Source organism: Bradysia coprophila, unplaced genomic scaffold (genome assembly GCF_014529535.1).
Source record: "Bradysia coprophila strain Holo2 unplaced genomic scaffold, BU_Bcop_v1 contig_248, whole genome shotgun sequence".
Classification (NCBI taxonomy): Eukaryota; Metazoa; Arthropoda; class Insecta; order Diptera; family Sciaridae; genus Bradysia; species Bradysia coprophila.
Genome location: NW_023503509.1, coordinates 519,490 through 537,569, shown reverse-complemented (window position 1 = coordinate 537,569; position 18,080 = coordinate 519,490). Strand labels below are relative to the sequence as shown.

Sequence of the window (18,080 nt, the reverse complement as noted above, 5' to 3'; positions counted from 1 at the left end):
ATTGTGTCTGGGGAGTTTATTACATCGAGATGATGACTTGAACATATTTCTAAATTAATGCATTCTAGCGCATCAAGACTTGACTGTTAACACTATTATCTAACGATGGAAAATAGAAGTAGAGGAAACTATGAAACGATAAAGTTTAACAATTGAATTTTTAGCATTATTTTAGCATTAAGTTCGCCAAGCTATAATCACAAACAATTTAGAAATGATAGCTTTTCACGTGTATTTTTGACTTCGTTACCTGCGATTTGTGCTTTTGCATGGCACAATTGAATAACCTTATTACAGGCACAAGTATCGAACATGTTGTTTGGAAAAATGTTTCATCTGTTAACTATTCCGACGACAAAAATAAGTGTCAAACTCTGCCTCATGCTTCTTATATAGCAAAATAAGTGTTCAGACTAATGAAGTAAAAGATTTTGCTAATAATTTATTGAAAAAAAAACACTAAAGTCAAATGAAGTAGTAGACTCGATTTATGGTCACTCCACTGGCTGTCCACTTCTGGGACAGTTGGTATTTTTAAAAGAAAGATCTAACTTTGCACAAGCCACAAAATGATCGTCAAGTTAGATTTTCTTGTAAAAATACCAAGTGTCTTAGAAGTTGTCAGTTCCACGAAGAGTCATATACTAATACATCTACAAACAGATGATAAATTTGTCACTTCCTATCACAGGTAAAATCAGGATTATTTACATCCTTCGTTAAATGTAAGTTTCTGTGTTGCATATGAATTTTAAAATTTAAAACATTAAGGGACGAAGCTAGGGATCAATTCATTTTAAGAACAGACAGAACTTCTTTTGTCAACCAAATTATGTTAAAGAGAATTTCACTGGTTTGACGTTTCTTCAACTCACAAATAAAAAGCGTCATATTAGATCATCTTAAAGTTTCTGTATACTTTGAGACGTTACTTCACTAAGTCTCGTTAAATGTTTCGTTCATCCATTTAATTTTCTTTAACGTGAATGGCATTTTAAACGTCCCTGAAGATTATCTATAATTTTGAATGAGATTTTTTTAGGACACTTGTAAGGGTTATGGATACGCCTGTGGCCAGTATCTAGAATGTAGAGCAAGAAGATTTAAATAAATTCCACTGTAGTGGAACATATGGTTAAGCCTCCAGTTAACCTTGCAATGTAGCTCCTACGTATAAGTAAATAAAGCACGAAAATGACTTGAACGTCACGTTTAGTCAGTTTCAAGTGTTCCTGGCTATTATTAACGACCAAATAGAAAAGCCAAACGTTAGATGGTCACCTGTTATCGACAGCAACGATAAAAATGAGCTCTAGCCATTATTCTTACACTTATAACGCAAAATGTGTGTCAAAACAAATGAAGTAAATGAATTATTTTTGAACACTTCAATCAAAAGAATTAGTAGATTTAAATGATTTTGTGGATGCACTTAAAAATGTCGTTAAAAGTAACAAATTTGTTTATTTAGCGATCCGTTGAATATTTGGCAAGGAATCAACAAAACAAGCAACTGTTTTGTAACAGCTACGATAAATTTAATTCATCAGATTGCTACTATTGCTAGAGCCGATGACTGGTATGAGATTGCCTGTGGTTTCTTTTCCTTATTTTGACCTTATTTTGCAAAACTTAAAACCAACGGATACAACATCGGTAAAGAAATGGGTCTGCGACCGAAGTTGCAATCAAGAGACAGAAAATATTTTTCAAACAGCAAACATCTTGCAAGAAAATGCAAGGGTAAAAAATTCAAATTATTCGTTAAAATATCCTTTCACTGAGTCAAAAGTCAAAGTGCTGGTCATCGCAATTTAACAAACACCACCACACGTTGTCAATACAATTGAAAAAAAAAATGTCAAAACATTGACTTTTGACAATGCTCTGTGGCTAGACAGAGCATTGCTTTCAAACTTATTTATATGAATAGCACTGGTGACAATGGATGAATCTTTTGTTCAGTTATTGTGAACGACTAAAATTCTTGTTGACCGTACTGATCGAAATTAAAAATTAAAATTGTATTTACCTTGCCAGGGATATTATTTGTAAAATCCGAAAATATCCACTCTGGTTTCACTGCTCGACAAAAAAAAATATTTTTGATTTTCGTTGTTTGTTTTCTTGTTGATGTCAGTTTATAGCAATTCGAGATAATTCACATTCATATGCACAACATATATACATATAATATACAACGGCAAATAGTTATTAGCACTAATTATCTCTTGTTTGTTCGGTTGGTTTTTTTTTTTAAATTTTGGTCAATATTTGTTTGACAGAAATAATTCACCACTAGATACGAATGTTTCGTAATATATCTAGATGTATAATTCGTCGAGTTATTCGCATATGTGTAAATCGATAAATACCACAAATGTAACAACAATAAAAAAAATAAACAATAGAAAAACCGCAAGCACTGTCGCGCACCAAAAACAAATAAATTACGGGTACCAAAATTATAGCACACAATATACGCAACACAATTTCGAATATATCACAACAGGTGTTTTATAGATCATAAGAAACTGACTCACAAAATATCTCTACTTATCAAATGCGCGCATAATAAAAGACTAAACACGAAGTCGAAAAGAACGAACGTACGAACTCTCTGCACCACAAGGTACCCGTGATCAAGATCATCCAACGGTGACGACAAATAAACTGATGGTGGGGATATCGGGTGCCGACCAATCGGAGCGCTTCGCACCTGTATAGGTGGAGTCACCGCTTCGGTACACTATTAGAAATGAGGTGTGACTATACCCTACCAAAAAACAAAACGAAAAAAAATCGAAACACAAAAACAGATGTGTTATGATTTTGTTTCGCATGAATTCATTTTCCATCTCATTGATTATTGTCATTTAAATGTTAAATTGTTGTTGGAAATTATTATGTTTTTTAGCAGAATTTTTTGTTCTTCTTCTCCTCTCTGAATCTACAAAGTCTACCGTTGTGTTGTTATTGTAAAAGTGTTGTACAATGTTTGATATTTATGCAGTTTTTTTTCTCCAGTTTATTTGAAGTTTTTCTTTAGTTAATGATATACAATAATAAGATAAACAACTAAGACTAGCAACAGTACAGCACGGTGGTGTGTTCGGTTAAGGATAGTAATAAAAATTAGGGTTTAGTGCAGAATGTTAAACTGAGTGAGGATCCTTGTAAAAAAAGGGATTCATTTTGCAAGAATTTTAATTGAACATTTTTTTGGTGATTTTACTTAGAAAATCTGGATTTACTCGGAAAATGAAATTAATTTTACGACTGCCGATGATGGTTGCAGATAGTTTTTTTTGCATTACGTAATATAAAGCGGTCCTTTGGTCTGAAATATAAAACTAAAATTTGCATTTAGACGGTTTTATAGACTGGATATTAGCCGAAGCTTATAATTTTTGCCAGACAACTATAAAATGTGATCACTTAAACTTAACTTTACACGGTGAAGTCATTAAGTCTGTTACTTCTTTCCATCCCACCATTTTTAGAAATACAAAATCTTGTACTTCAATAGTTTTAACATACATTTTGCCACTTTAGGCTCACATTACGCTGATGGTTTCATAGCATAATACACGCGTTAACGTAGAACTAGTGGATTGTCACACTAGTGGCAGAATCCATGCTTTTATAAATGTGGAATGTGGTCTAACATACAACTACCCTAAACACAACCTATAAGAAAATGTCGCTGGTCTACAACGGTTTTTTCATCGATTTAGTATCGAAAATTGTAAAACCCACTCACAACGACACCGGCTGTCATGAATCAACCCACACTACTACGATTTTAGAAACGACTACCGGGCCCTTGCATGATGGTTTTTCACTAAAAAAATGGCACAAATCTTTGATTTGAACGCTACCTAAGTTTTATGATCTTCCCAAGAAAAGAAAAAAAACAAAATTGCGCAACTTTCACCAAAAAGAAGGATGAATGCCGACCGGCATTTCCTTTTTTCAACATCTTCACACAATCATATTCCGAAGTAATTCCATTTTACGACACCAAATTTGCAAAAACCATTTTCAAGCTTAAGTATTTACTGTCTGCGCGGTCATGTCGACCGACCGTAAACATCAATTTTATGAATGAGGTACATACAAACATTGTTCGTCATTCATGCTGGTAAAGGATTAACGAGATAGAATCAATCAAAATTAGTGCATGTTCTAGAAAAGCTGTAAAGTTAATCGGCAATAAAGACAAAAGACCAACTGCTCCTATATCCTAAAACATTTATTTTGGGTTTTGGGTTTTTAAAAAAATTGACACGTTCGTTCACTAAACAGTAAGCACTAATTTTTATCGTTTTATGACAACCTTTCGATGACCAATGCAACATGAATGACAGAAGTCATTTCTCGTTTAAAGTCAGCAAAGCTAAAGGAAAGGAACCCAATGAATTCAGTTTCAGTATAAGTTTTGTGCTCATTTCGTTGCGATGATAAACTGAATGAGTAAATTAGTTTGAGTGACAGGAAAGTACTTTGTTTTGTGGGTACTTTTTAGTTGGCTAGTAGTAGTGTTGAAACAATTTTCGATATCCGTTGAACGGAAAACAAAGAGGAAGGATTATCTTTATACAATGGTCTGCCCGTTGCACACGCACACATTTACGTTTCTCGTTTTTTTATGATTATGCATAAATTACTGCCTGAATCCTTGCAAAGAAATTATGAATGGACAGTAAGTGCGGTCAATACGCCATGATTTTCGTTCGGCGAGAGGTAACCGCATGCTGAAAGTTGGGGTTGGGAATTATAATTAAAAATACGAAGAAAAATGCTGATAACTAAACATTCTACCAGTGGACTAACGGAATTTTCGAACTATTTTCTGCTGGTTATTTATTTACCAAGGGGAGAAAATAGAAAATTCCAACAAGGCAGGTTGGCGGCCAGGGCAAAGCGAGTGCCTCAATTTGCACGAAAACCGTACTTTTCATGTTTCAAGCACTACTTTCAACGCCCTCAGCATGTAAAATCCATTACATAACTCGGGATAAATTGATGAAATGTCTCGTTTTCGGATCAACAAAATTCCCACGTCCACTCTACTTTTCATCTTTTTATGTAAAACACTATTTCATCCGTGTGTGATATACTTGCAAAGAGAAAAAAACTTGTTTGCGCTATGGAAGCAAGAGGTGAGAAAATAAAAATTTTCCTACCCGAAATGTGAACAGAGATAGCCTCAACAAATTGTCATTTTTCACAGCATTTGAGTGCTGAAGTAGCTATTTTGCTAACTAGTTAGTAAATGGGATGTTTTGCGCAATAGATGTGAACACATCGTATGCGCAAAACCATCATTTACTAACGTGATAGCAACAAGATTTAATGTACAGTTGTGGGATCTTCATTTTTTACAATCGACAATTTACGCACTAGTGCGTGAATACATATACGAATATCCATTTACGCACTACTTTGATCGCACTGCTGTACATAAATAAGGTTATTCACGCCGCACGGATGAAAAAGTACATTTTTCAAATATTCAAGAGTCTTCAAAAGTAGTGAATGTGCTTGTATTCTTTGCAAATCACGCACAACCATGATAACTGCAAGCAAAAATTTGAAAGAATTGGCTGTAGCACCGCACCACTCAGTTGACAATGTAAATTTTTCCTGTAAGTTACTGTTCTTCTCACGAATATGTAACAAAAACACAAAAGTAGTGGATTTTTAATAACTATAAACAAGGTTGTGCTATAACTCCTACTAATTTTGTAAAGGCCTCTCTTAAGTCATCAAGTACACCAAATCTGTTACATCCCTTGATCAAAGTTTTTTTTTATTCATAAATTGTTACAAAATCTTGTACTTCATCGGTTTCAGCACACATTTTACAAGATACACACACATCCTATGAACACAAGGAACTTGTATCTCCCTATCCACTCTGTAGGTCTTTATTCTGTACCACTATAATGTTCCAAGACTGTAACGATGCATACAACCCTCGATGTAACCATTTCCCTCTGTGTTATACGCATGGAATTTTGAAAACCGACACATTTTCTGTATGTTTTACTTGAGTTATTGATTTCTCCATATAAAAATACATGCAAAAGACACAATAAGCCAGTAAATCACAAAACAGAAAAAGTGTCGATTTTGAAAATTCCGTACTTTTAACGGGGATCGAATCTTACTTGGAGCTCGTGGCATTGTCAACATTTTCTCATATTGACCAAGCCTTTTTCTAGTTGTCATCTTAGTGCTTTTATATCTTTTGATGCATTCCAGGCAAATTTAAATACCAATTATACGAGTTACGACAATCATTTTATTAATGTTTCAAACTCTTCCACCAAGCCACAGTGATAGTTTATAGATGGTTAGGTTACGTTTATAACGTACAAATTCAACATAATTTCGGAATGGAAAATCGTCTGCTGGACAAAAACAAAATCAATGTTAATTGACATTTAAATAACACATACAGGTATCGGACAGGTAATAAGTACCGAAGGTAGAGAGGTATATATTTAATTCATATGCAGCAAAACTCAACGGAAAAATAGATATTATTCGTATAAAACATATCATTAAATTAAAGACGAGACTCCTGACTTTTGCCAGGTTTTGCTCATTAAATTTCATTTGTAATTTTAACGCAACCATTAAATTAATTCGAGTCTTCTTCGGTGTGTATACACAAATATGTACCTCAACATAACATATGAGAAATGAAAATTAATGACGGTTCAGTTCATTTTTATCGAAGATAATGTTCGTTACACGCTTTACCATTTCCATCGCATAATACCAATACAACAATTAGACATTTGAATGAACACTTCTATCACATCGATAAATAATATAATCACGTAATTAAGTAAAATGTTGCTAAATCGATTATTATAATTATTAAATTAGCGAAAATCGATTCTCAAGGTGGAACGGTTTTTACCGTAGTACGAGTGAACGATTGTTTTTCGGGTGGCTAATGAGACAATTCGCTTATTGACTTTGAAACGAAATTATTGTCAAAGTTAATTAAATCGGACAGCTCGCAGTAAATGTTTAGATAACATTTTGCAGCTTGCGGATTTACATACTGACTATAAGCTTACACAACATTCAAAAGAAACTTTATCAGTGCACATGGACATATTATAGATCTTCCCAAAGTATACAAACACTGAAGGTAATGTGAACTCTCAGTGGATCAGAGAAGTTACGGATCATGACTTTCAGCCTGAATTCATTTTGGTATTGTTGGCATCATCGTATTTGATGATCTTTTGACTAGATTGGTTACACCTGCCAAGTTTGTATGCAATGGAATTCTACTCAGAGACTTGACAGAAACAAATTCAATTTGTGTGCAACATAACGAAACTAAATTCACCGGAAAGTAACTGATAAAGAAATGAAAAGTTGGTACGCCTGTGGCGAGATAGAAGGAACATGTGAATGATAATGACAGTTGGCTCTTATGTAAAAGAATATGAGAATTGCATAGACTGTTATAAGTTGTCTTAGGGTACTTGTCAAAATATTTCTTTCTCTTTCATCATAACACTATATCCAACTACCATTCCCTTTTATCTCGCCACAGGCGTATTAACAATGTATACAATGCCCGAATATTTTCTATGTTCATGCTTGGAGCTGTGTGTGGCGCGCAAAATGTTTGAAGGAAAATAGTTTTAAAACAACGCTTGTAATGTAGAAATGTCTCTAAATTATATTGTCTGGTGAGCCAAAAACCTGCTAGCGACGGTGAACTTTATATGGAAATGCGGTCTGGAACCTAAATGTTAAATGTAACCTAACTTTTGAACAATTGAATTACAGTTCTAGTACATTCCGTCATTAAATTACTACTGTCCAAAGTATATAAGACACTGATGGTTATGCAAACCCTCAGCAGAGACAGACTTTCAAGTGAACTAATTTTTCATGCGTGCGATGTGATCGACCCTATTTTCCACCCGTAAAAATTGAGGTCTGTTGACGACTCTCTCAAGTTATTTCCCACTGAGCGATCACTTTGTTTATGGCGAATTGACGTTTTCGTTTCGTTGTAGAAAAACGGTTTTCCACACCATGACAAACGAAAAAACGTTGTGTTTACCTCTGGGAGAAAATAAGAAATTCCAACCCGAGCGAAATGGCAACCCGCTGCATTGTTAAAGTATTTTGCTACTGTCAGCAGTCAATTTTTTCACTGTTATTTCATCAATGTCATTATGTTAATTAACAAAGTTGGTCGAGTCTACTACTTCTTTTGATATATGAAAGTATTTGCAACAGATTTACACAAACACTTTCAATTGAGTAAAAATTCACTGCTCGTTTTTGTCGTCAAAGTCGTGAGCAGATGGCACAGCCTGTGGAACATCTTAGGTAGGTAGGTAGGTCTCAGGTAGTAACGTGCTTTTTTTTGGACCATTTTATCGATGATTTCTGAGCTTTCAATTTTAATCGTCGGAACCAAATTCAATCCTTTAAAAGACAGGTTGTAGGAAACCGTTCCAGACAGACAAATAACTATTTGTACGAAGGGAATAGTTTCCATCGAGGCTTTCATTAACTTTTTCACAAAATAATGGACGACTTTATTACCCGGAGAGGTGCAAAGCAGTCTTTTTCCACCCTCATATTGCCGTTCGTGAACGAAGTTTTGTTAGGACTGTAGTTGTATTGCTTTGTCTTAAATTAAAATAATTTTCATTCCTCTGCGGAACGGGAAATTTTATTAAAAATTTCCGAAACAAATACAAAAATCATTGCGTTTCGAGCACGAAACATTGTTGTTAATAGATAACTATGCCATTGATACAGTAATACGTCCGTCTTCCTCATCCGTATTCACAGCAAACACATCGAGGCTCCACATAACTGTTAAAAATGCAAAAATTTAAACGACAATACACGATGTGGACAAAATGGGGTATTTACAGCAGAACAGCGTAAATGCTTTGCATGAACGGGCATCTGTCTCCCGTTCGTACAATCGTGAAGTGGGCACGTGATTCATAACGTCGCGAATGAGAATTTGTGCTTCGAGTACCTATTTGAGGGAGAAATTAGCACAGTAGGATGCATTTGTGTTGATCATGATTGGGATCGCTATTGATTACCTCATCGAAATCTGGACATTTGGATGAAAATAATTGGTGAACATTGAGGCCGACCGCATTTGCTGCAGTAGGATCTAGTCAGTGAAAAAGTACGAAGTATTAGAAGTGAACGTCAGATAAAAATGAGTTTCGCGGGAATTTAACTCTGGAGTATTTGCTTAGATTAGCCAAAATACAAATAGCATTACATGAATAGGTCCTAGTCCAAGTTAAAAGCGTGTACATACCATTAAGCTCTAAGATTGCTGGTTCTGCTGCTGCTCTTGGAACGTCTTCGTCAGGAACATCACCACCAGGAGGAACTAGTACTGGAATCGGGACACCTCGTGATTCTCGAAGCTCATTCTCACTCTATATTTTGGAAGAATTTGAATTGAAAACAAATTTATTGATTATTATCATGTCGTTATAAGAGCTACAATTTAAATGTCACAACAACTATTTGATTTGGGAGTGTCGAGAAGTTCGATGTACTTAACATCAAATGAGAACATAATGTGATGATTCAGTTTAATTTGGATTTACGACAATGTGTGACTGCTGTGATATACAAAATACAATAGCCACATCGGATAGTGGTACAGGCTTGCCTAATGAGAAATCCATGGAACAGAAATCTTCCCAAGCAGCCAAGCAATGCTTGGAGAATTTTCGTCTGTTTCGAGACTTCGGCAGAACTCATTGCATGAATAGAATGTAAATATTCACTTTTTGGGAAAAAAGTCCTGAGTTTACATCGGAGAACAGTACATTTGCTGGGAGAACCCATGAAGAAATCGATATGCACGTCCTCCTTGGACCTGTCTTTTTTTATCAAAATTAAACTCATAATGTGATGGTAAGTAAACGAGTTGATGAATAAGTGAATAGCGATTTTCGATAGAAGTAACGAAATTGTTGTGTTTTGCACTTATCGGAAGACTTATTGTCGCTGGAAACGGTAGAAAAAACTTAACGAAGTGTACGTGCATGCTTCAGTCGTCTCACATCGTACATCGTGCTTTTATAGCTTTTTAATGAGCTTGACATTGTGTAAGCAAAACTCTTTTGTTAGTCACGTGTGAGGAACAAACGGTGGGTATGGAAGCAAAAGTCGTTCGCTTCACATTTGTGCACTGTAAACTGCCCGACTGCTCTACTAGAAACACAATTCTACAGTTTCATACGTGAAAATCTCGTGCAGCGTTAAGAGCGACTTTGCTGCACATACAGCAAGATTCTCCTCTTCTTTAATTGTCTATTGAAAATTCTGAGGCCACCAGTCCAGTCAGACACAAATTAAATGATTGGGACTAACCTCATTATGTAGATGCTGTCCGTTCACGGTTATTGCGTCTTTTACGCTTCGACGGCGATCATTTGGATCATTGTCGACTGGCGAACGAGTGTGTTCTTCTTCTTCTACGTGCCCCTCTGAAAACATTAAAAACATTTATTTCTACAATTGAAGGCATTCTACGATAAAAACCCCGAGCAATTGTATGCAAACAGGATTGGGAGGCTAAGAACGAAAAACAAAATGATTACAAGGGTTTGTGTGTGTCTGCGTGTGTGCTTGATTGATGCAATAACATGACAAGAAACGTCTGAAGATACATATAGAGGGATTCTTTTAAAAAACAGCCTACCGAAATCGGACACATTTCCAGTGGACTTTTTTATAGGTGCCTAGAAAGGTATTCGACCCTCGAAGCCAAAACAAATTCTTCGAAGTTTGTGTGGTCGTGTAGGGTGTCATTTGACAGGTAATTTAATGTGCTTTTGGCCAAATAGGGTCTTATGTGGTTTGAATGCATCTATGATGAAATAGAAGTTGAAATGTTAGGTGTACATATTTCATCATAGAGGCATCCAAACTTCATAAGACCCTATTTGCCAAAAGCACATTAAATTACCTTTCAAATGATACCCCACACGGCCATGTACATTTTGTGTACCTCGAGAAATTTCAGTCAGTGTTAGTCTTCGGTTGAAAACTTCAACTGCACATATTTCAGTGTCGATGAATTTTAAACCCAATAAGTCCCTATTCGGCTCAATAGTACATGTGATTACCTTTCTAATGACACCCCACACGACCCTGTACGGCTCGCGTAACTGGAGAAACTTTTGTAAGAAAAGTGCAAGTTTTTGGTTTTTGATCATCTCACACCAGCCACACAAACTTCGAAGAATTTTTAGCCCCGTACGAAGTACGAAGGGGCTTATAGGATTACGATGCCGTGTGTAATTGATGGAATTCGAAGCAGACGGTAGGGGCAAAGTGTTTGTCTATGTTCATAGATGACGAATCCGCAATAAAAATTTTGTCCGTCTGTCCGTCCGTCTGTCACGTCAATATCTTGAGTAAATCAAGTCCGATTTCAAAAAAAAAAAAATCCCTGAAAGATAGTCAAAATAGTGAGGCTAAGTTCGAAGATGGGTGATTTTGGGTCGACCCCTCCCGAGCTGGGACCCCATAAGTGATTTAACGTTTTTCGAAGATATCTCCGGACATTTAAACGTTACACTTGTAAGTGATACGTCAAATAAAAGGTATTTACAATACCGATCGACGAAAAAAAAGTTTATGAAAATTGGATGACCGACTCGTGAGTTAGACCCCTTGGTGTGAACCAGGTACAGGGTGGCAGATAGATAGATTTTGCTTTATTAGATAGGTATTGACCGTACCAATCCGGGAAAAAAGTTTATGAAATTCGGTTTACCGGAGCGTGAGCTAGGTCTCTTGGAGTGAGCTTATATGTGGCTACTCGGCCGTACAGTGAAGGTTTTTTTGTTAATATCTCGAGTAAAATTTGACCGAATGTCATGAATTTTTTTTTGTTTGAAAGGTACTTACGAATGTAAAGCAGCCGAACTATTCCACCTCCTAACAAAATGGCCGTCGGCCGCCATGTTGGATTTTTGTAAAAACAATATAAATCGATGAAAATGATAATTACAAAGTCACTGATCAGTGAGAAGTGTAGTTTGTGTTACATTTGACTGTTCTGACGGCTCGTTTTGAGAGTGGTTTTGGCTTCTAGGGTCGAATACTTTTCTAGGCACATATAAAAAAGTCCACTGGAAAATGCGACCGATTTCGGTAGGCTGTTTTTCAAAAAAATCTCTCATATGCATTTCGTAGTGACGTAGAGACTTAGAACTTTTTCGGATGAGCGAAGAAATACTAGGTTCGAGTCCCGACTCCGACACCACAATTTATTTTTCAGATTGGCGTCAAAGGGAATGCCTTCATAACGTTCAAACATAAATCTTTTTCGCCTCAAGTGCAATAATTCAAGACTCGAGTAGGACAGACATTGTTTTCGATACAAATCTGAATACAGTGAGTAATTGAGTCCACGACTCGACTTTGCAAACGACTGACCTGTGATAGTGGGTTCAGGAGCATTAGCGAGCAGCGGAGCGATACGAGCGTCTATCACTTCTCTTGGTATTGGTTTAAAAAACTTTGCACCCAGATCCGTAACATCGTCAATTGTGTTGGGCTCATCTTCGATATGTTCGCGTTCCAGGTCGAGCAGTTCGTCTATACCGTCTCTGTCCGAATCATCCATTACATCACGCATCGTAGCAATTATCTCCGATGTAGCCTCAAAGAATTCATTTGTGTGCGTAAACATCTCCTCATCGCTGGTACGGAGAGAGAAATCAATGTGAACTAGTCAAACTAACCTCAAATTTCTTGTTTCAAAAATTTACAAAATTTGATTTACTTACGGTATTTCGATTCCGTCATCAACATCTTTCTCCAACTTCTCCTTCATTTCGTTATCCATGTTGACAAGGCAGTTTCAAATCTTTCACGGGAGTCACAATAAATTTGTACAGAAAACAAAACTCGTTGAGCGAAATTACGTTGAATGAGGTCAATGAGTGACAACGTCGACAACATACGGAATAGGGTTGTGCAATCGATTTTTGATCAAACTGAAAGCGCGGAAGTTTTTGAATGGATAATAATCATCTGTTATCGATAATGACGACAAAATTAATGAAACTTGTTGGAAATCGACTATTTAATGAAATTTATTTAATTTGTCTAAAACAAAAGCAACTGCTTTCTTGTTACCAATTTTTTAATGCATTCTGTGGCAGTCTACTGATCAATACGTGTTTTATTGTATTGGAACATTTTCCTGAATCTCAAAATACGGACTACGCTAACAAAACTCTGGATAATATGGGCCTTTATACAGTAAAATGTATGTTTAAAAAAAATGAAGTACAAGATTTGAAAACAACCGATTAAAAATACTTTGAATCGATAATAATACTGGTCGTACAAACTTATTCAATCGTATATGAATAACGGTCTCATTGTATTTTCACTAGTAAAAATCAGCTAAGGTTTTAAGATTGAACCAAATTTTCCATTCCATTTCTTGCGCTTTCGTCGATGTTACTTAGAATGATTTTCTAGTTAGGCATTGCATAAACAACTAGAATAAGCGTATACCAATAGACTGTTATGATCAGAGCGAGAAAACCGAAGACTAGTTAACTATAACTTGCCTTGGGGTACTTTTAAAGTATTTACTTCTCTTTCAACGTGGTACGTTGAGAGCGAGAGAACCAAAGACCAGTTTATTATAACTTGCCTTGGGGTACTTGTCAAAGTATCTCTTTCTCTTTCATCATAACACTATACTATAGAGTCTATAGGTTTGTTCCAAGGCCAAGGTGAATTCGTTCGGCCAGTGAAAATCCTCGGACAAGTGTGAGTTGTCGGACACCTACAGCCGGTGACTTTGAAATAATTGACGTATGTCGTTTCAAAGTTCTGACATGAAAAGGGTGCACGGTAGCTCAATTGGTTAAATCATCACCCCGGCCAGAACCTTGTTGCGTTTCAGCTGATCCACCAATGTAAACAAATTTGGTTTAATCTCTTTAAACAACGCACTTCACATGAAATGGTTTTTGGCAGGAGCGCTTGGTTTGACTAGCGACCTTAATTTCTCCGTAATAATATGAAAAATACCATTCGTACCACGGACTAAAAGTCTTTTTTAGCGTTTTCGATTCCAGATCTCGCCTTCGACTCCGGATGGAAACTTCTCACTCGCTAAAAAAGACTTTTAGTCCTAGTCTAGGTACGAAATGTGCTATTTTGTCAGTGTTCATTTGAGTTCATTTTCATACACTATATTAGGTCCCTTATTTGACGTTTCAAAAATGGACCGCTCCTGCCTGGTTTACTTTACTCTGCCGTGAAACAAGCATTAATACATTTGTTTGTATGAGTGGATCAGTTGTATTCTTCTTCTTCTTTTTCAGCCTGTTTCTATCCACTGCTGGACGTAGGCCTCCCCAATTCTTTTACATTCCAAACGATCCGTTGCCACTTGTGGCATTCTTGCATTCAGAAAAAATAGTTTGTGAATGAGAGCACAATAACAAAGAACGTTTGACACGTCTAGATTTCAAACTATGACCCTAAGGAGCGACTGAAAGATTGGTGTTCTAAAACGTACTTAATTATGGTACACCCGGGTGAAAATTTAAGTCTCAAAAGTTCGAAAAACGTAGTCTCACGTCTCAAAAGACAATAGATTGACCATGAGACTACGTTTTTCGAACTTTTGAGACTTTCATTTTCACCTGGGCAGTGGAGTTGGGAAAACATCTACAATAAGTATTGAAATTCGCAAATGCTATAAAGAAGAAGCTCACGACATAGGCACAACGTGTATTTCAGAGTCATGCTCTGAATTCATTGAATTACAATTTAAGTTTTACCTGTGCCAATGTCATCAAACACTTTATCAGTGCAAACATGTTGTTAGTCTTTCTTAAGAACGATAAACAAATTTTCGGCCTCAACTTTGCAAGCAAAGTCATCGTTGTGGATTTCAACAAAAAAAATTGTCTTGATAATCTAATAAAGCTTCAATACGTGTGCTAGACCTAGCACTTTTTTTTGTCACAAGTAGAAATATTCAAGAAATTCGGCTTTAAGGTCACAAAAAACGAAAATGAGACGAGAACTTTTTTGTTGTTGTCCATCATGCTGTTTGAGAGAAGATCGATTTAAGTGAATCCTTGAACCAAGATCAAGTCGCTTAATAGAAAGTAATTCACAAAACGTTTAAAATATATGCTTCCTCGACCTACCTGCTCTCGACTCAATTCCGGTCAATATTTGTTTGGCAACGCCATTTTACCCAATTTGGCTGGTGTGTACAGATTAATTTTTTTGTCTGTCCATTCAAATTGATTTCGAATAACCTGCAGGCAACGCGTAATTTCATTCAACATTGTGAAGACACATCAATTTGACATCGGAAATTTTGCTCATGCGATAAGTTCAAGTTCACACTTGGGCGAAACCGAATGTGTGAGTGTGTTTTTCGGTGAAAAGAATAACGACCAACCATTGCTAATCAAACAAATTAAATGGTTTTGAAATTGCAAGTTATAGTCGAGTGTTTGTTAATTAGTTTGCATAAGAGAGGCCTACTCAATTATGGATTTTTGATAAAAACATTGAAACAGGAAACAGCCTTCCAGTATCGAGACCAATGATAAATGGAAATATCTTTCCACTAATATAAAGCTTAAGCACTTATTGGTTTCTGAAGAATCGGTTTTTAATAAATTCATGAAATGTAAAACAAAATCTGTGGCCTTTGGTCAAAAGGAAAGATTGAACGACGAAGAAGAAAAAACCGAAATTTATTGAAATCAACTCAACTAATGATGATTTATTTAATTAACGCGTACGAGTGTACTGTACATGGTAATGTTAACGTTTTTCAAGAGTGTGTAAGCAGCACCATCCAGTATTATAATACCATAACACCAATTTATCATAATTCAAACGAATTTTAATAGAAGACATTTCGTCTGTTTTTTTTGTTATTTAGTCCGGATAATGAGATAGCTAAATACATTTATTATTCATAAATACAGTAGCGATGTCGTAATTTGGAAATATAATTTTGTTTTTTTTTATCTTGTGTGTGTTATTAAACATTTTTGCGTTCTTAATATCCCACCTTAAATTTAAGACAATATTTGTCCAGCACAATTTATAAATATTAAAAACGCTGATCGTTTTTTTCCACATTTTTTAATGAAAAAAAAAATCTCTTTGTGCGATGAACTACCAGTTTTTTCTCGTTCATCTTTTTCGTCTTCTTAATATTCGTTTATCTTAGTTTCCTCAAATAAATTGTTTGTAATTTTGATTTAATATTAAATATTTATCGAATAAGTTAGACATAACGTCGTTATTTTACTTCAGTTCACTTTTTTTTTTCTCTCGAAAATATTTGCATTTTTCTTTACAATTCCTAAATGGTTTATACGGTGAGTGTCTATATTGGAACCGATTTTTTTTTCTTCATCCATCCATCTCTCTTCAATTTACTTATTACCATTTTTATGAAATGAATTCTCTGAAAATAAAACAAATATTTGGCTTCGTTTTTGTGAACAGGAATTCGTTTATCGCAAGGCACTAATTAATTTTACCCAATTTAGATGTTAGTGGAGCTATAATTTCGATACAATAAAGCCTTTTGTATTTGCATAAAATCGCTGTTTGTACATTGTTTTACATTGACCGTTATTGTGTTAATTTATTTTAATTAGTTCAATAACACTTGCAATATGTATTTAAATGGGATTCCGATGTTCGTTTTTTTTTGTTTGAAAGAATTTCTCCTACTGAAATTGAGTCACCTGTAAAGTAACCATGATTTTGTTAAGTAAAGAAACGACATAGTAAATACTAGTGATTGGGAAGGACGATTCGTGTTAAAAAAACGCATGAGTGAAAAAACAACCGATTTTCGTGATTCTTTTTTGTTATCTAAGGAATAGATGGGAGTACAAAGAAATCCGATGCTACTCTAGTCGCGGCACTCGGCACTGCTCATAATCAAAAAATATTTCGTAAATACAAAAACCATCCCCATTTGTTAGACCGTCCGTGAATTTTATCGTCTTTACACTCAATTGAAAGGAAATTGGCAGTGGCTTTCAAACGAGCCCATTTCGCTATGCTTTCACTTCCTTGTGGCCTTTCCAAGTCAGTGGCCTAACATCCGAAAATTATGCGTTAGGTCCGCAGTTGCAGCCACGCCACAAATATCGTCAAACTGGTTTTTTAAACTTTCCTTCCGTCTTTGTGACGAAAATATCTGTTTGCGCCGTTCCAAAATGTGTTACAATTTTTCAAAAATCAAACGTTTTTTCCCGAAAATCTTGACAAATATTCGAAAACTTATTTCCCAGGCCTATCACATTCACTATCACGATCACGGAAATTTTCTATACGCCAATTAATGGCACAGGTAACCTATTTATGAAACATTTCCTGCTGATGAAAACCTTAATTAGGACCTGCGCCGTTAGCTTGGGCCACTAATGTTCCACTCGTCAAAATAGCAATTTTGGCCAGAGTTACATAATGTGTTACTATTAGGAAACAATACGAGATGGTAAGAACTGAGAACTCCTTTTCAGTTTTAAGTTCGTCCTAAACTGTCACAGTCGTCGAGCATTATCAGCAATATAATATATTAACCGGATCTGCTACTTCATTTGTTAACAGAACATCACATTTTGTTATATAAAGGCAGGCATCAGCTCAATGTTTTATTTTTGCTCTTGCTGGCGTTAACAGATGTTAACAGATCTTTTGTTGCTTGCGACTTCGTTGGTTCAACGGGAACAATGCATTTGTTACGCAATGTTATGTTTGTTCTGTGCGGATATACATGTTTGTTTTGGCATAAAGAAGGACGATGTGAACCCAAATAAGAATTTTCCCTTACAAATTATCATAATGATATCTGCTCGAACTGCTTAAACACTTTAGCAAGCGTATATTTTTTTGCAATAAAGTACCAAACACTTCAACATACTTTTTTGCAATAAACCGAGTTATACCTAAAATAGATTGACCCGCCTATATCCTCCTAAAAAAACGCATAAAAATTATTTCGT

At 35.6% G+C, this 18,080-nt stretch overlaps 2 protein-coding genes across 2 annotated transcripts in view; both read right to left on the bottom strand.

Moving 5' to 3' along the window:
* Window positions 1–2,663, bottom strand: part of LOC119078221 (knirps-related protein) — a 52,073-nt gene extending 49,410 nt beyond the window's left edge. The window contains exon 1 of the mRNA XM_037185682.1: window positions 2,033–2,663. The gene's annotated coding sequence lies outside the window, so the exon portion shown is untranslated. The remainder of the gene's footprint in view (window positions 1–2,032) is intronic.
* A 6,049-nt stretch (window positions 2,664–8,712) lies between these two features.
* Window positions 8,713–13,006, bottom strand: LOC119078220. The gene is made up of 7 exons (XM_037185681.1): window positions 12,843–13,006; window positions 12,490–12,755; window positions 10,414–10,529; window positions 9,344–9,467; window positions 9,117–9,190; window positions 8,935–9,046; window positions 8,713–8,874 (listed from the first exon to the last, which is right to left on the bottom strand). Exons 1-7 carry the CDS (start codon window positions 12,899–12,901, stop codon window positions 8,801–8,803), a joined length of 825 nt encoding a protein of 274 aa, XP_037041576.1. The 5' UTR covers window positions 12,902–13,006; the 3' UTR covers window positions 8,713–8,800.
* Between the last annotated feature and the right edge of the window lie 5,074 nt (window positions 13,007–18,080).